This window comes from Erythrolamprus reginae, chromosome 10 (genome assembly GCF_031021105.1).
Source record: "Erythrolamprus reginae isolate rEryReg1 chromosome 10, rEryReg1.hap1, whole genome shotgun sequence".
Lineage (NCBI taxonomy): Eukaryota > Metazoa > Chordata > Lepidosauria > Squamata > Dipsadidae > Erythrolamprus > Erythrolamprus reginae.
The window spans coordinates 4212609-4231662 of NC_091959.1; the positions used below are offsets into that span (position 1 = coordinate 4212609).

The 19054-nt window shown below is 44.7% G+C and overlaps 2 protein-coding genes across 3 annotated transcripts in view; one reads left to right on the forward strand and one right to left on the reverse strand.

Annotated features, from left to right (window-relative positions):
* Positions 1-216: 216 nt before the first annotated feature.
* LOC139173092 (immunoglobulin superfamily containing leucine-rich repeat protein-like) lies at positions 217-6165 on the forward strand. The gene is made up of 2 exons (XM_070762633.1): positions 217-296; positions 3206-6165. Exons 1-2 carry the CDS (start codon positions 234-236, stop codon positions 4487-4489), a joined length of 1347 nt encoding a protein of 448 aa, XP_070618734.1. The 5' UTR covers positions 217-233; the 3' UTR covers positions 4490-6165.
* Positions 6166-6697: 532 nt separating this feature from the next.
* Positions 6698-19054, reverse strand: part of STRA6 (signaling receptor and transporter of retinol STRA6) — a 37658-nt gene continuing 25301 nt past the window's right edge. For both annotated transcript variants that reach the window (XM_070762624.1, XM_070762625.1), the window contains exons 8-18: positions 18203-18270; positions 17981-18057; positions 16858-16919; positions 16601-16778; positions 15279-15354; positions 14150-14283; positions 13706-13823; positions 12510-12611; positions 11613-11776; positions 10139-10276; positions 6698-8983 (exon numbers count right to left, since the gene is read on the reverse strand). In XM_070762624.1, the coding sequence (XP_070618725.1) occupies positions 8805-8983; positions 10139-10276; positions 11613-11776; positions 12510-12611; positions 13706-13823; positions 14150-14283; positions 15279-15354; positions 16601-16778; positions 16858-16919; positions 17981-18057; positions 18203-18270 (1296 nt within the window). In that variant the 3' untranslated portion in view covers positions 6698-8804. The remainder of the gene's footprint in view (positions 8984-10138; positions 10277-11612; positions 11777-12509; positions 12612-13705; positions 13824-14149; positions 14284-15278; positions 15355-16600; positions 16779-16857; positions 16920-17980; positions 18058-18202; positions 18271-19054) is intronic.

A 19054-nucleotide genomic window follows, 5' to 3' on the forward strand; every position in this document is an offset into this window, starting at 1 on the left:
TCTACGGGTTTTGAGACAACCCCGAACAATTTCTTCCCAGAAAGCACGCCGCATAGCAGAGGCCCCTTTCCACTAAACCGAAAAAGCCAAACATTTCATTTTATTTTTTTTGATGAGGCCTGCAAAAAATCAACTCCTCCCCCCCCCACTTGGGCTCCAACTCCTGCCAAATTAGAGGCAGGACTTTCTATTATTATTAATGTTTTTGGAATGCCTTGTCCGAGCTCAATATAATGTTTATAGAACTTTCCCTCCTGAAACGTCGCAAGAGAGCGGATCGCAGAGCTTGCAAAAAGGTAAAATCCAGGGACAACAATATTCCTTTTTCCCGTCTTAAGTTCAGGAGCCTTGTCGTTATTAAAAGTGCTTATTTTCCGAGAGGGTGTTTGCCCCTCCTGCCTCTGAAAGCTGTTTCTGGTTTTCTTCGGATTTCTGTCGGTCTCCCTTGCCGAGTGGCGCCGCTTTAGGGCCAGGGATTGTGAAACGGGGAGGACGAAAACATCTGGACTGATGGTGGCTTTGTTTTGTGGTTTTTTTTGCGTAGTGTATTTGAGAGAGGAGAGAAATGGCTGCAAACTTTGGAGCGTAGAAGTGAGGATAACTCCGGAGCAAGGGGAAAAGGAAGGAAATTGTTTCAATTTTGTCAATATCTTTTTGTAGGTGAGGTCTCCAGAACTGAACACAGTATTCCAAATGTGGTCTCACCAGCACTCTATATAGCGGGATCATAATCTCCCTCTTCCAACAAGCAGGAAGAGGGAGATTATGATCCCGCTCTATAGAGCGCTGGTGAGACCACATTTGGAATACTGTGTCCAGTTCTGGAGACCTCACCTACAAAAAGATATTGACAAAATTGAACGGGTCCAAAGACGGGCTACAAGAATGGTGGAAGGTCTTAAGCATAAAACGTATCAGGAAAGACTTCATGAACTCAATCTGTATAGTCTGGAGGACAGAAGGAAAAGGGGGGACATGATCAAAACATTTAAATATATTAAAGGGTTAAATAAGGTCCAGGAGGGAAGTGTTTTTAATAGGAAAGTGAACACAAGAACAAGGGGACACAATCTGAAGTTAGTTGGGGGAAAGATCAAAAGCAACATGAGAAAATATTATTTTACTGAAAGAGTAGTAGATCCTTGGAACAAACTTCCAGCAGACGTGGTAGATAAATCCACAGTAACTGAATTTAAACATGCCTGGGATAAACATATATCCATCCTAAGATAAAATACAGAAAATAGTATAAGGGCAGACTAGATGGACCATGAGGTCTTTTTCTGCCGTCAGACTTCTATGTTTCTATGTTTCTATGAAATGAATTTTGCTAGAAAAGAACAAACCAAAGTTTGCCTAGAGAAGGCTCTGTGATTCTTGGTGGCTTTGATTGGTGGCTGCATTTCAAGCATTGTTTGAATCTGCCTCTCCAGATTTTGCGGTGAATTCCAGCTTTTTTTACCAGGTTACCAGGTGCTAAAGTTGGGCAGAAGTCTTGATACCAGATTTGTTAGATTACCAAACTCCCAAGTTCGTTCTCTCCACTCAACAAAAGAAAATCAAGTCAGATGGTGCCCCTGCTCAACCTCAAGTGATGTAACCCAGTTATGCCCCTCATGGCATCGGACCAGAATATCTCCGGGACCGCCTTCTGCCCCACAAATCCCAGAGACCAGTCAGGTCCCACAGAGTTGGCCTTCTCCGGGCCCTGTCGACTAAACAATGTTGTCTGGCGGGACCCAGGGGAAGAGACTTCTCTGTGGCGGCCCCGACCCTCTGGAACCAGCTCCCCCCAGAGATTAGGATTGCCCCCACCCTCCTTGCCTTTTGTAAACTTCTTAAAACCCACCTCTGCCGTCAGGCATGGGGGAACTGAGACATTTCCCCCAGGCCTATATAGTTTATGTATGGTATGTTGTGTGCATGTTTTTTAAATTATGGGTTTTTCACTTTGTAATATTAGATTTGTATTGTATATTGTTTTCTATTGTTGCTGTGAGCTGCCCCGAGTCTAGATCTATTTCGGGCTTATTTTGGCCTCATCAGCTAGCCATACCCACTGGGACTTGAACCTGCAACCTTTGCCTTGTAAGGCAGAGAATTATCCTCTAGGCTACAGTATCCACTCTCTTCAGCTCTGCACCAGGAAAGGGTTACATATTTTTGTGTCGAATCACAAATGTTGCTTGTTGGATTGTACTAGATCAGTGATGGCGAACCTACGGCACGGGTTCCACAGGTGTCACGTGGAGCCATATCTGCTGGCACGCAAGCCATTAGCCCTAGCTCAGCTCCAATGTCCATGTGTATGCTGGCCAGCTGATTTTTGGCTGACACAGAGGCTCTGGGAGAGCGTTTTTTGCTTCCCGAGAGCCTCCAGGAAGATGGGGGATGTTGTTTTTATGTATTTATTTTATTTATTTATTTATTGGATTTGTATGCCGCCCCTCTCTGTGGACTCGGGGCGGCTAACAACAGTGATAAAAACAGCATGTAGAAATCCAATACTAAAACTGCTAAAAACCCTTGTTATAAAACCAATCATACATACAAACATACCATGCATAAATTGTAGAAGCCTAGGGGGAAAGAAAATCTCAGTTCCCCCATGCCTGATGGCAGAGGTGGCTTTTGAGGAGCTTACAAAAGGCAAGGAGGGTGGGGGCTATTCTAATCTCTGGGGGGAGTTGGTTCCAGAGGGCCGGGGCCACCACAGTGAAGGCTCTTTCCCTGGGTCCCGCTAAGCGACATTGTTTAGTTGACGGGACCCAGAGAAGACCCACTCTGTGGGACCTAACTGGTCGCTGGCATTTGTGTGGCAGAAGGCGGTCCCGGAGATAATCTAGCCCGGTGCCATGAAGGGCTTTATAGGTCATAACCAACACTTTGAATTGTGGCCGGAAACTGATCGGCAACCAATGCAGACTGTGGAGTGTTGGTGTGACATGGGCATATTTGGGGAAGCCCATGATTGCTCTCGCATCTGCATTCTGCACGATCTGAAGTTTCCAAACACTTTTCAAAGGTAGCCTTTGGAGCCTGGGGAGGGCGAAACATGAGCCTACTGGGCCCACCAGAAGTTGGGAAATGGCCATTGAATGATGAAAGTGGGCACTCTTTCAGCACCCAAGGGAAAAAGGCTCGCCATTACTGGACTAGATCTTAGAAGGATGGAAGATAATCTCCACTCTTTATTATTTTGCAGCTAAATGGGAAGAAAGCAATGGATCCCTTCACCTGCTTACTAATCGCGCTGCTCTTCGTGGGGATTCAGGGCTGCCCGGAGGTTTGTCGTTGTGTAGCAAAGCAGAAATACGAGCGATATGTTGCTGACTGTTCTTATCAAGATCTCCCGGCAGTCCCTCGGGACTTCTCCTTCAACACCACCACCCTCACCCTGTCCGTCAACCACATCGCGGCGCTGGGGGAAGAATCCTTCGCCAACACGGCCAAACTGCAGGGCTTGTGGCTCTCCTACAATCAAATTGGCACCATCGCCGAGGGCGCCTTCGCTTCTCTGGTGCACCTCCGAGCTCTTGACCTCAGCCACAACCAGATTACGGATTTCCCCTGGGGAGACCTATCCAACCTGACGTCTCTGCAACTGCTGAAGCTCAGCAACAACCATCTGGAGAAGATTCCTCCAGAAGCCTTTCGGTCCCTTAAGGATCTTCGTTCTCTCTGGCTCAGTGACAATCGGCTGGCCACCCTTTCGGACGGGACCTTTGGTTCCATGCCCCGGTTAGCTCAGCTGCAAATCAACAACAACCCCTTTGACTGCACCTGTAAAATTTGGTGGTTGGACCGATGGCTGCAGAGCACGCCGGTTTCCATTCCCGAGAAGAAATCCGTTACTTGTGCCACTCCAGAAAAACAGAGAGGTCTTGTTCTTGGGAGGTCCTCGAAGCTAGACTGCGCCCTTCCGTCCGTGCAGTTGGTCTACCATTCCAGCTTGGGGGTCAGCAAGTTGAAGGATGGGCTTACCCTTCTATTGCAGTGCAATGCTGCGGGTAAACCCCCCCCGAGGATCAGATGGAAAATCCAGACAGCCGATCAATACGTGGCCATTGATGGGCCCAACGTCGAAAGAGAAGAGGATTTATTACGTGACCCTGCAGGTTCCTCCTCGCAGAGCAGGGGTCGCTTCCTGGTCTTCAAAAATGGATCCATGGCGGTCACCAAATTCAACAAGGCCAGCGAAGGCGTTTATACCTGCCAGGCTTACAACGATGTCGGTTCTCAGGAGGCGTTTGTCCACGTGGCTTTGTTCGACGCTGAGAAGCCCGCCACGTTCCTCAAGAACCATCTGCAAGCCAGCAAGAATCCGAACAAAACTTGTGACCTCAAAGATGCCCTGATGGGTGAAGAGAATGTGAAGTTTGTCTATTTGGCTCCTACCGGGCCAAAGATACTTGCCAGTGGAGGAACTCAAAGCCAACGGGGTTTGGGGAGTTTATTGATGCTCTGCTTGCTTGCCCGTTACAGCTAAGGCATTTGCCCACGTCTCTTCAACACTCCGCGGCCTGCATTGGCCGCCGATTAGTTTTAGGTCACAATTCAAAGTGTTGCTAATGACCTATAAAGCCCTACATGGCATCGGACGAGAATACCTGCAGGACCGTCTTCTGCCACACGAATCGCAGCAACCGATAAGGTCCCAAAGAGTTGGCCTTCTCCACGTCCCATCGACTAAACAATGTCATCTGGCGGGCCCAGGGGAAGAGCCTTCTCTGTGGTGGCCCTGGCCCTCTGGAATCAACTCCCCCCAGAGATCAGAACCGCCCCCACCCTCCTTGCCTTTTGTAAGTTGTTAAAGACCCACCTATGTCACCAGGCATGGGGGAATTGAGATACCCCAGGCTTATATAGTTTACGTATGGTATGATTGTATTGTATGGTTTTAATAATGGGTTTTGAATAGAATAGAATAGAATTTTTATTGGCCAAGTGTGATTGGACACACAAGGAATTTGTCTTGGTGCATATGCTCTCAGCGTACATAGATGTTTTTAATATTAGATTTGGTACATTGTGATTGTTTTGTTGTGAGCCGCTCCAAGTCTACGGAGAGGGGCGGCATACAAATCTAATAAATAATAATAAAATAATAATCCACAATCTGGCATCGGGAGGCAAAATCCAACTTCTTTCTCTAAAATGGCCCAGGGCAGCTCTTAGTTTAGACCAGTGGTACCCAACAGAGGGGCAATTTGATTTTTAATGTGGGCAATTGTAACTTTGTTTAAACCAAGTTAATGGACTTTAAGGCTTTCTCCACTTGAGTAGGAGTTCACTTTTTGAATAGTAAGAATTAAATGTCATGGGAGCAGTGATGGGCACCTACAGGTACGGTCAGGTACGCAGAACCGGTAGAAAGATTTTGGCCAGGTGTGCAGAACCAGGAGAAAAAAAATGGATTTTTCTTCTTTTTTCTCCTTCTGGGCTCTGGGTATGTTTTTCCTATCGCAGTCAATGAGGTTGAATGCGTATAGTTTTAAAAGAGCTGTATCTGTCTATGTACATGCATGTACAGTTTAAATAGTAGATAAGTTCTCGGAGAGGGGCGGCATACAAATCTAATAAATAAAATAAAATAAATATTTTTGTGTTCCTGTGTGTAATATGTATGTACACATATGTCATATATATATATATATATATACATAGAATTAAATAGTATATTTTGGATGTTCGGTAATAGTAAATAGAGAGGGAAATTGTATCCCTTTGAGGCGAGGAGAGGCCAGGCAACCAACCCAAACCCTTGACGTGAGTGATGTCAAGTTGGCCACCTTTAAGCCAGTCACATGACCTTTAAGCCACCCCCAGTCACATGAATGTTAAGCCACTCCCATCTGGTCACATGGCAGAGAAACCACACCCACAAATAAACCACGCCCACAGCATAGTAGTAAATTTTTTTGCAGCCCCTCCCTGCATGAGAGTGGATCGGTGGTGTATCAGGATTTTAGAGATGCTTAAGAGGGGCATGGCCAAAAAAAAGGGTGGGGAACCACTGGTTTAGACAAAGGTGATTTAGGACATGTCCAATGAGAAGTGTGTGTGGGGGAAACAGAGTCATGAGGGCATGTAGCCTACAGGAGCTTAGCTCTGACTGCATCGGAGTATTGCTGAAATGTCGCTCCTAATAAATCTTTGTATTTCTTTTGGTGTTTGGCTCGTGGCTCGTAAACTTTGGTTCTTAGATAAAGAATCTTGATTTGAACTGGGGCAGGATTCCCCATATTCTCGACAGGCGGACAATGAGGGGAAAAATACCAACAGGCAAATCTTTGATTAAGTCAATAGAAGCAGTCCAAAAGCTTGCAAGGGTTTGAAAGTCCAGAACTATTCCTCAGGAGGTAGGAAAAAATACTAATAAAAAGAGGGGGGGAAATTGACCTCTTGAGGATGCTCGACTTGGTTCATTAATCGGATTTAAAATTCTTTAATACCAGTTTGTGCGCTGGGTGGAGCCTCCTGCCGCTGGTGTTACTGGTTCTTAGAACTGGACCAAATTGGGAGCAATCAACTTCCAAAACGTGCTTAGGAGAACCACAAACAAGGGATGGTCAACACATTCTCCATATTCCTGGTAGCCTTCTTCTACTTCTGCTCTCTGTTCTTTGAAACAGGTGAGACCTGCAAAACGATCTTTTGCAGCAAACCAGAGGCTGGACAAGGACCAGACTACAAATACACCCATCTCTATCCAATTTTATTTTATTTTTTAAAGTCCCAACATCATCAAAACAACTTCCCCATCAAATGCATCTGTCAACAGGCAAAGCTTTCAAGTTGCCATACGATGGAAAGGGAGGGGGGAGGGAGAATGCTGACAAGTGGCTGATTGTACTAACTCAGGGGTAGGCAAAGTTGGCTCTTCTATGACTTGTGGACTTCAACTCCCAGAATTCCTGAGCCAATCATGCAAGCTCAGGAATTCTGGGAGTTGAAGTCCACGTGTCATAGAAGAGCCAACTTTGCCTGCCCCTGTACTAACTGAAACGACATTCCGCAAATATAGTTTCTTTTACTGGTTGCGTCTTAGATTACCGGAGTCAGAATTTGGGGTCTGGGTTTCATAGCCTGGCAATGTTTGGAAACTGTGATTTAGGACATGTCCAATGAGAAGGGGGGGCAGAGTCATGAGGGCATGTAGCCTACATGAGCTTAGTTCTGACTGCATTGGAGTATTGCTGAAATGTCGCTCCTAATAAATCTTTGTATTTCTTTTGGTGTTTGGCTCGTGGCTCTTGAATTAATTAGGGCATCTTTCGGGAACTTTCCAGCGTTCGACCTCCGGCAAACCAAGTGAGATGCCCCTGAAGCACAGGAGAAGAAGACAAAACCATACCTTCTCCAAGAGATTAACAATGAGGTTTCATTTGTTACTCGTTGTTGTAGAAATCAGGTTTTCTGTATTCCTTAATTACTCTATGTTCACTAGGTGTGTGGAGGTCATCTGGCCAGCTCTTGAAACTGGAACTGTTTTAAATTTAAAGGAAATGGGTCGGAGCCCTATTTGGTCAAGGTAAGAATGGGGAGAAGCAACTCCATAACTAAACACGAAGAGGGATCATCAAAAAAGACATAACTATGTAGGGACTTTCTCAATGTAAACTGGAGGGATCAAAAAGTCTAAGATTTTTTTTCTTGTGCATATATTTTGATTGTCTGTCTTCCTCTTCTTGGTCTCCTCCTCCTCCGTATTTATAACGCAACTCTTTTAATTCTACTGAGAAACAGTGACTGCTCTGTTAAACATCGAGACAACATCTGGAACAGTGTACGTGGGAATTTAAATTAGAGAAAACAGCCTGTGGGATGCATTTATGCAGATTCTCTATCTCAAACACCAGCCACCCCTAACATTCAAAAAGAACCCATTATGTATGTTTGCAAAACTCTCAAAAATCACCTTATTTTGGACTCTGCCCTGCTTTTAACTTCTAAGACTACTGTCCTTGTCTTTCTTTCTTTCTTTCTCTTTCTCTCTCTCTTTCTCTTTCTTTCTCTCTCTCTCATTCTTTCTCTCTCTCTTTTTCTTTCTTTTTCTCTCTCTCTCTTTCTTTCTTTCTTTCTTTCTCTCTCTCTTTCTCTCTCTTTCTTTTTCTCTCTCTCTTTCTCTCTTTCTTTCTTTCTTTCTCTCTCTCTCTCTTTCTTTCTCTCTCTCTCTCTTTCTCTCTCTTTCTTTTTCTCTCTCTCTTTCTCTCTTTCTCTTTCTTTCTCTCTCTCTCTCTCTCTCTTTCTTTCTCTCTTTCACTCTCTCTCTCTTTCTCTCTCTCTCTCTTCCTTTCTCTCTCTCTTTCTCTGTCTTTCTCTTTTCTTCTTTCTTTCTTTCTTTCTTTCTTTCTTTCTTTCTTTCTTTCGTGACCCCCCTCTCCAAGATTTAGGGTGCACCATGCACTTCAGGAAACCTCAAAAATCAAAATGTGGGACGGGGCAACATTGTCAGGTTTTCCATGTTAGGAAACAAGAACAGGAGGTCACATGCTAAGGAACGATTTGTTAAGAGAGAGAAAAAGACCAGTTTTGGATCAATTCCCAAACTTTGCTTTGGGTTTCATGCCCATCAAGAGGGGTTTGTCCCGGGGTGGGATGGGGATGGGGAAAAAAGGAAAGGAGGACAACTAAGCTCTCGCCATCTTCTAAAAGTCTGCAAACGAGTCAGGGTAGACTAGCACGAGCCAGAAAGAGGCATGGAGAAGACGTTGAAGAACCCCAATTGAAAACTCATGACGGAACCCATCCTGCGTCTCCTGAGGGGAGTCCATTGTTCCCAAGAAACCTGGCCAGTTCCATCAAGGCTTGTTGAGGATGGCTTTGGTCCCATTAGCCGTCGCATCCACCAGGGCCCCTTTGCGATAGGGCAGCAGGGAAGGGTTGTTGAGGAGGGTGTAGGCCAGGCGCCATCGGACCCGGCTCTGCTGGCCCTTTGATGGTTTGGGGGATGAACTGGTGGTCTTCATGAGTTTGATTCCTATTGAGGGGAAAAAAAATCCGTGTTAAAGCAGTGGAAGTGATGTGCCGGTGTCTGGAGGCTGTTGGGGCCTGGATGGGTGTCAACAGACTCAAACTCAACCCTGATAAGACGGAGTGGCTGTGGGTTTTTCCTCCCAAGGACAATTCCATCTGTCCTTCCATTACCCTGGGGGGGGGAAATTATTGACCCACTTGGAGAGGGTCTGCAACTTGGGCATCGTCCTCGATCCACAGCTCAACATTAGAGAAACATCTTTCAGCTGTGGCGAGCGGGGCGTTTGCCCAGGTTCGCCTGGTGCACCAGTTGCGGCCCTATTTGGACCGGGACTCACTGCTCACAGTCACTCATGCCCTCATCACCTCGAGGTTCGACTACTGTAATGGTCTCTACATGGGGCTCGCAGAATGCAGCTGCGAGAGCAATCATGGGTTTCCCCAGGTATGCCCATGTTACACCAACACTCCGCAGTCTGCATTGGTTGCCAATCAATTTCCGGTCACAATTCAAAGTGTTGGTTATGACCTTTAAAGCCCTTCATGGCATCAGACCAGAATATCTCTGAGACCGCCTTCTGCTGCACGAATCCCAGCGACCGATTAGGTCCCACAATGTCAGTTGGCGGGCCCCAGGGGAAGAGCCTTCTCTGTGGCGGCCCCTACTCTCTGGAACCAGCTCCCCCCAGAGATTAGAACTGCCCCTACCCTCCTTGCCTTTCGTAAACTCCTTAAAACTCACCTTTGTCGTCAGGCATGGGGGAACTGAGATATCTCCCCCGGGCCTATACAATTTATGTATGGTATGTTTGTATGTATGTTTGCTTAATAATGGGGTTTTAAAAAATATTTTAAATTGTAAATTATTACATTTGTCACGAACTGTTTTATTGTGTTGTGAGCCGCCCCGAGTCTACGGAGAGGGGCGGCATACAAATCTAATAAATAAATAAATAAAAGGGCCGGGGCCGCCACAGAGAAGGCTCTTCCCCTGGGTCCCGCCAGACGACATTGTTTAGTCGACGGGACCCGGAGAAGGCCAACTCTGTGGGGCCTAATCGGCCGCTGGGATTCGTGCGGCAGAAGGTGGTCTCGGAGGTATTCTGGTCCGATGCCGTGTAGGGCTTTATAGGTCATGACCAACATGATGACCTCTTACCTTCTTCTGCGTCTCTGAGTTGGAGGGTCTGCATATTTTGGGCCCCGTGCCAATGGAGAAGCAAGAGGCAAAAGGCTTTCATTGCCGGGTGTGATTGGCTGACCTCGATTTTCAAATATTGGCAGTAGGTACGGTAGCCTGCAGGAAAGAGACAGACGGTGGTGATACCGGGGGTGTCGTGGCCTTCTTTTGCCCCCGGCCCCTCCAGCAGCTGAAGGGGAGGAGGTGGCGTGGGGATCAGAGTCAGCATCAAGGCTCCCAGGGTGGAAGGAGAGGAAATAATAATAATAATAATAATAATAATAATAATAATAATAATAATAATAATATAAAAATAAAATAAAATAAATAAAATAGAATAGAATAGAATAGAATAGAATTTTTATTGGCCAAGTGTGATTGGACACACAAGGAATTTGTCTTGGTGCAGATGCTCCCAGCGTACATAAAATAAAATATACATTTGTCAAGAATCATGAGGTCCAACACATAAACAGTTAGTTTAAGGCAGTGTTTTTCAACCAGTGTGCCGTGGCACACTAGTGTGCCGTGAGACATGGTCAGGTGTGCCGCGAAGAAGGAAGCTCAGGTTCTGGTCTCGCAACTTTTTGCAGAGAGAGAGAGTGTGTGTGTGTGAGAGAGAGAAAGAGAAAGAAAAAGCAAGCAAGCAAGAGAGATAGAGATAGAGAGAGAGAGAGAGTGAGAGAGAAAGCAAGAGAGAGAAAGAAGAGAGAGAGAGAGAAAGCAAGTGTCAGAGAGAAAGAAAGCAAGAGAGAGAGAGAGAGAGAAAAGGAGAGGAAGGGAGAGAGAGAGAGAAATGAGCAAAAAGGGGAGGAAAAAAAGAGAAACGAGAAAATGGTTGAGACAGAGAATGAGAGGAAAGAGAGAGATAAGTCACTCTTGATTTAAAGCATATGATAAAAAGCACCCAAAGAATAAGAGAGAAACCCCCCCCCCAGCCCTCACCTGTTTTTGGAAATGGTTCAAAAGTGTTTATAAAAATACACACACAAGGGTGGGGAGGAGACAGGGGTGGAAAAAGAGAGGAGAGTGTGCCCCAGGATTTTAAAATGTAAAAAATGTGCCGCGACTCAAAAAAGGTTGAAAATCACTGGTTTAAGGACTATTTCAAATTACAGCAGCCCTGGGGAAAAAGAGACTTACGGCATAAATGTACCTCTGTATCTTTTTATCTTTTCTATCTCTATTTTATACTTATATTGTGTTAAACATACTACAATACAATACTATATTTCTAGGACAAATAAATAAATAAAATAAATAAATAGATTATCCTTGCAGGATCCCCACAGTCACCTGGTCAAAATTTAGAGGCTTGGCAAATGACTCATATTTATGACTGTTACAATGTCTTAGGTCTGTGATGGTGAACTTATGGCACGGTCAGGACCATCTGGTTAGTGTGGTACATGGCAGCCAAGTCTTAGGGGGGAAGAGGTCTTGTATTCCTTACCTGGATCGAAGCTCTCCACCCCACGGCTCAGCAGAGACCCATCCAATTGGCAGAAGTGAACAAGGTTATAAAGGGCCGAGATCACCACTCTCCAGATCCCTGCCATTAAGCCCAGGAGCACATTGACCGGGAAAAACATGTACGTCACAATGTAAAACACTCGCCTGCACAAGAGGGAAGCAGAGATAGTAATGAGTGAAACACACAAATGCACACACGGACACCCACAACTGGTTGCAGCAATATTGTAATAAAAACGTCCCAGTGACCTCAATGCCACTGATTGGGGGGGGGGGGCTGGTTTTACCTGGTTTTGTCTTGTCTAAAAGTTTTAAGTGGGTGGAAATTTGGAGAAGTTGTCAGAATAGATGACGGGTTGAAAGAAGAAAATGAGCTACAAACTGATCAGATTGGTCCCAGGAGATTAAAAACTGGTGGAAGTGCAGGTTAAAATTTACAAGGAAATACAGTTTGATTTTAAAGTTTGTGAAGGTATGAACTCTTCAGCTATGGAATAGGTGACTCAGGGGGTGGTGGACTGTGTTTGCTGGAGTGTGCAAAGGATAGACTGATGGTTATCCATCAAGGGTCTTGTAGTAGGGCAAGACTGCAATCTTTTCCAACCTTTCCTTTTTGTTAGTCTAAAATGCTTCATATCTCCAAAAGAGTTTAGAAGCACATAAGGGCATTATCTGTTCTTATAATTGAACAGATGTTGTCAGTCTGAATGGTCCATTCTGGACTTTATAACCAGGTGGTCCAACATGGGCATCACCAATGATTTCATGATTTTATCATCCTTCATTGCAGAATTCTAGCACTTGGCTAGGGATCTCAACCAGAAAATCTCCAAAGTTCTTGGTATTTATTCTACGATGGGTGGCTTTCAATAATCACCTGTTGGTCAACTCTCTAGGTAGATGGTCCCGTTCCAGAAAGTAGTAGCGGACCAGCAGATTCTGGGCAATGAATGACACAACCAAGGTCAACCAAAAGGGCCTAGGATAAACCAAAAATCACCCGTCATTCAATGAAGTTGACTAGAAGCAACAATTTAAGGATACCGCCCTGAGTCGTTTGAGAAGGGCGGCTTAGAAATCAAATCAAATCAAATCAAATCAAGTCAAGTCAAGTCAAGTCAAGTCAAGTCAAGTCAAATCAAATCAAATTGTAGGTAGGTAGGTAGGTAGGTAAGCGGGTGGGTGGGTGGGTGGATGGATGGATGATTGATTGATTGATTGATTTGATTTGATTTGATTTGTATGCTGCCCCTCTCCGTACACTCGGGGCGGCTAACAACAATGATAAAAACAGCATGTAACAATCCAATCCAATACTAAAAAAACTAAAAAATCCCTTATTATAAAAACCAAACATACACGCAGACATGCCATGCGTAAATTGTAAAGGCCTAGGGGGAAAGAATATCTCAGTTCCCCCATGCCTGGTGGCAGAGGTGGGTTTTAAGAAGTTTACGAAAGGTGAGGAGGGTGGGGGCAATTCTAATCTATGGGGGAGTTGGTTCCAAAGGGCCGGGGTTGCCACAGAGAAGGCTCTTCCCCTGGGTCCTGCCAAATGACATTGTTTAGTTGACGGGACCCGGAGAAGGCCAACTCTGTGGGACCTAACTGGTCGCTGGGATTCGTGCAACAGAAGGTGGTCCCTGAGATAATCTGGTCCGGTGCCATGAAGGTAGTGGTAGTGGTTCTAAAAATCACCTTCAAAGCTAGTGAGATGGCAGGGAAAATGATTGTCATCTAGAATCAACAATTACATAAAGAAACATGAAAGAAATAATGTAATGTAATGTAAATAAAGTAACTCCATTGAAACATGCCTGGGATAAATATAGGTCCATCCTAAGATAAAATACAAGAAATAGTACAAGGGCAGACTAGATGGACTAGGAGGTCTTTTTCTGCCATCAGTCTTCTATGTTTCTATGAAATAGTGCCAAGCTTGGCAGATTTTACTTCATGGACATAGGTAGACAATTCAATAGATGAGTTGTGACTCCATCTAAAGTTCATAAAGCTTTGGGCCTGGCAGATGAATCCTGTTCCTTTCCAAGCTTGGCTCTGTATAATACTTACCACAAGCTCACAACGATTTTGAAAAGATACATGTTGCTTCCGGACTGCAACGGGATAACTATCAGGAAGGCGAAACACACGATGCAAATGAAGAAGACAATGTGTTGGATGAGCAGAGCTGGGACAGAGACAAAAAAAAAATTCCCCGTGGGTTGCAAGGAAGATCACAGATGGACATCAATTCTGACCTTGAGATCACCATCACCTCTTCCCAGCTGCACTCTTTGGCTCAATTACTGCCCAGAAGGTGGAGTATAAGGCCAGTAAAATAATAAAGACTCCTTCAAGTCAAGTTTGACTCCTGGTAGCCATGAAGACCCATCCATTCAATTTTCTTGGCAACGATATGGATGTGGTTTGTCGTGACTGTCTTCCAAGACATTCTTCTCAACTTACTACTCTTGACTCCCACCTTGTAAGTTGTGATTAATGCTCCCCAGTTACCTAGGCAGGCAAAGGAGATCTGGAACCCCGTGTATTGCATCCAGCACACGAGGGATTGCTGGGAAGGTTGGAGTTTGCAGGAACGATGGAAAACCTTTCCGACAGCCCCTCGGTAGAGACACTGGAGGTTGGTCCTGAAACACAGGAAGAACATGTGATCAGGAGGAGGAGGAGGAGGAAGGGAGAAGGAGAAGGAGGAGAAGAAGGAGGAGGAGGAGAAGGAGGAGGAGGAGGAGGAGAAGAAGGAGGAGGAGGAGGAGGAGAAGAAGGAAAAGAAGAAGGAGATGGAAATGGAGAAGGAGATGGAGAAGGAGAAGAAGAGGAGGAGGACATGAAAAGGAAAAGGAAGAAGAAGGAGAAGAAGAAGGAGGAGGAGGAGGAAAAGAAGGAGATGGAGAAGGAGAAGGAAAAGAAGAAGGAGATAGAGAAGGAGAAGGAGAAGGAGAAGAAGAGGTGGAGGACGGGAAAAGGAAAGGGAAGAAGAAGGAGAAGAAGAAGGAGGAGGAGGAGGAAAAGAAGGAGATGGAGAAGGAGAAGGAAAAGAAGAAGGAGATAGAGAAGGAGAAGGAGAAGGAGAAGAAGAGGTGGAGGACGGGAAAAGGAAAGGGAAGAAGAAGAAGGAGAAGAAGAAGGAGGAGGAGGAGGAAAAGAAGGAGATGGAGAAGGAGAAGGAAAAGAAGAAGGAGATAGAGAAGGAGAAGGAGAAGAAGAAGAAGAGGAGGAGGACAGGAAAAGGAAAAGGAAGAAGAAGGAGAAGAAGAAGGAGGAGGAGGAGGAAAAGAAGGAGATGGAGAAGAAGAAGGAGAAGGAGAAGGAGAAGGAGAAGAAGAAGAAGAAGAAGAAGAAGAAGAAGAAGAAGAAGAAGAAGAAGAAGAAGAAGAAGCTTAGAACATCTTAGAACATCAGCTTAGTAGAAGGGAACTCTAGGGTTTTTGATGCTCTTTGAGCTTCATTGTTTTCTTGCAAACGTTTCAATACCCAACTAGGGAACATCATCAGAGCTAGAAGGGAGTGGAGTTTGGAGAGAGGAGGAGGAGGAGGAAAAGGAGGAAGAAAAAGAGGGAAAAGGAGAGGGCGGGGGAGGAGGAATTGGTTTGGACCTTTGAACCCTGGGAAGAGGCCTCCTCACCTATGGTTTCCCAAGGACTTCATTAACATGCAGAAAGTCACCAGGCAAGAGAGGACCAGAGAAGAGATGAAGCACACTGCAAAACAAGGATGGGCAGAGAGAGGGATGCAGGAAAAAGGCTGCTTGTTTTTCACAAGATCGAAACAAAACCCACCCGGATCCCAGTCAGAAGTATTTACATCTGATCTGTAGCAGCTCTAGGTTCTAAATACTTCCTCCAGATACTTTATTTAAATGTTTTGAATTCGTTGGGTTGTATTAAATGTTCCAGAGAAAATAATAATAATAATAATAATAATAATAATAATAATAATAATAATAATAATAATAATTCCCTTTATAAATGTACCTGCTTTGCAGAAGCCTTTATGAGTGCAAACATCAACAGATCTTTCTCCTGCCTCTCGGTGTTGCTGGTTTCTTAGACTCTCAGTTTCCTGATGTCTATTTTTTAAAAAAACCATCCCGCACATCTTGTACCTTAGAATTCCAGGAAGTTTCGCAGACCGTGAAACATCTCTGAAATTATTCTATTCTGTCCAGGGACTTGTAAAGAATGCCTTGGCTCCCGAGTTCAGTTTAGCCTTGGCCCAGACGTCTATTTTAAGACCTGGATAACTAAAGCCTCATCTTTCTTTGGAAGAAATAGGCACTTGTTCAGATTTGCAAAAATAAATAAATAAAAATAAAGCACAACTATGCTTGCCGACATATGTTAATATTAAGGAAGTGGGACGCTGTGAGTCAGGCCTCTAAATTGAAGGCAGCTTTACTGAGTCAGCCATTCGTTTGAATGGCGTTGCAGAATCAAATGGTGGAATCAGATTGCAACTAAATCTGCACTTCTATTCTACTAGTTTTTCTCATCATTCCTATCACCCATTTCCTCCCATGTTGACTGTATGACTGTAACTTGTTGCTTATATCCTAAGATTTTTATTAATATTGCTTCTTCATTGCTTATTTGACCCCTATGACAATCATTAAGTGTTGTACCACATGATTCTTGACAAATGTATATTTTATTTTATGTACGTTGAGAGCATATGCACCAAGACAAATTCCTTGTGTGTCCAATCACACTTGGCCAATAAAAATTCTATTCTATTCTAATCTATTCTATTTAATTATTTCCTATTTTAAAAGCAATTTTAATGCTAGAGAAGGAAGGACAATAAAAAAAACCTATTAAGTATTCAATAAAGAGTGCATAAACTTACTAGCCCCATTACTGCGTGTAACTCAGGGCGTTCTGCAAAACCCCTCTTCATTCTAGCCAAAAACTGCAATAGATGTTGTTGTCCAAGGTTGAGGAAACATACCTTCCAAAGACCAGATGTAGTGCTTAGCGGTTGCCAACTCTTTGTCTCCGGGAATATTGGCCGGCTTTTCAGAAGGAATTAGACCAAACTGGACAAAGAGGGCGGTCATTTCTTTCGTCATCCCTGCTCTTATGATCTGGATGTTGGGGATGAAGGAGGCAAGCAGAAGAAGAGACACCTGCAACCCAGGAGAAGGCCAATGAGGCTGGGTCCTATCACAGGTGGGCAGGTTGAGAAGACACTGCCATGTGCCTTACCTGATAGACAGCTATCACAGCCATGGCTAGAGAGAGGGCCAGCTTCAATGGCATCTGGAAGCCTGCAAATCACAGAACCATGGCGGATATATCAATAAACGTGTCCTGGTTGGTAGAACGCGAACCTGCGGTCTTTCAAAAAATTTGCCAGCTAAATTTTGCCCGTTGGAGAGGTTGCTTGGTTAGTGGCACGAATCCCAGCGACCAGTTAGGTCCCACAGAGTGGGCCTTCTCCGGGTCCCGTCAACTAAACAATGTCGTTTGGCGGGACCCAGGGAAAGAGCCTTCTCTGTGGCGGCCCCGATCCTTTGGAACCAACTCTCCCCAAAGATTAGAATAGCCCCCACCCTCCTTGCCTTTCGTAAGCTCCTTAAAACCCACCTCTGTCATCAGGCATGGGGGAACTGAGATATTCTTTCCCCCTAGGCTTCTACAATTTATGCATGGTATGTTTGTATGCATGATTGGTTTTTATAACAAGGGTTTTTAGCTGTTTTACTATTGGATTGTCACATGCTGTTTTTGCCACTGTTGTTAGCCGCCCCGAGTCCATGGAGAGGGGCGGCATACAAATCCAATAAAATAATAATAATAATAATAATAATAATAATAATAATAATAATAATAATAATAGTGAGACTTGAAGCACAACAGAGCCAAATGTGTCCAATACAGTGGTACCTCTACCTACGAACGCCTCTACTTATGAACTTTTCTAGATAAGAACCGGGTGTTCAAGATTTTTTTGCCTCTTCTCAAGAACCAAACCTGAGCCTCTGAAACTGCAACTGGAAAAGGCAGGGAGGAGCCTCGGTGGGGCCTCTCTAGGAATCTCCTGGGAGGAAACCGGGCCAGAAAAGGTGGGGAGAAGCCTCCGTGGGGCCTCTCTAGGAATCTCCTGAGAGGAAACAGGGCCTCCACCCTCCCTGTGGTTTCCCCAATCGCACGCCTTATTTGCTTTTACATTGATTCCTATGGGAAAAATTGCTTCTTCTTACAAACATTTCTACTTAAGAACCTGGCCACGGAACGAATTAAGTTCGTAAGTAGAAGTACCACTGTATTTGGAGGATATTCACATGTCTAAGCCCTTCCAATATATATATATATTTAAATGCAGTACCTTCTTGGGGTGTGTAGACAAATGTACGCAGGTAGGCTCGGAGTCTCGAACGTATGCTCGGCTTCACTCCGTTGATGCTGAAAGAAGAAGTTAAGAAGGGCTTCCCCAAATGTAAAACTGGTCCTCTCCCACCCTTGTTTTTGGCACCCTCCAATTCTTCTCACCCTCTCCACGGAGAGGGGCAGTATACAAATCCAATTAATAAATAAATGGAGGTCTCACCTCTTCTTGGGTGTTCTTTTAGCCAGGATGTGCTTCAAATATTCTTCATAATAGCTGCTTCCTGGATCCTTCAAGCAAACAAGGAAGCACTCGAGATGAGATGCCAATAATTTGGAGGCTTCATACCATCCATGAAAATCCATGCTCTTCCCCTTCGTAATGTTGCCTCATAACTTCCCTCCCCTCCCTCCCTCGCCTCCATTTTTAAAAGGTGTTTTAGCCCGTCCACGTCCTTTACAGCTGATCACGGATTCTGAGGATTGAGAGACAGGTGTGGGTTGCTATCCTAGGCCAGTATACCTGGCACCTGAGTTCTGATAGCGAGGTGGTCAGACGGGATGTGGGGTCAGAGGCTAAAAGCCAATCAGGACCTATTGCACCTCTAGAGGTGCCCATGAGTGTCAGGGCATGCAGGGCTGCTAGAAGGCAGGAGTGGCTAAGCAAGAGGAGGTCTCTGCGAGAATAGATCTCTAGAACATGGTCACAACTTTTGGCTATTTAAAGGTGAGCCTCATGACAATCCAGGGTGGAAGTCAACTGGAAGTCACAGATCGATGGGTGTTCGATCTGGATCTTGGACTATTTATGTTGAATTACAAAGTTGGAAAATGGAATCTTTGTTTCCGGGCTTTCTGCCAAGTCAGCGTGAGTCATGTTAATGAGAGATGGTTGATCAAAGAAAAGTATTTGGAGAGTTTTACTGGTAGAAACTCTAAGGAAGAGCTGAGACTGAAGTAATGAAATATCTGCAAGCAAACAATTCTGGTCAGGATTTAGAAGAACTTCGAGTAATATTATTGTCACTTTAAACGTACATGAATCGCTGTACATAAAAATGAAATTCCGTTGCAT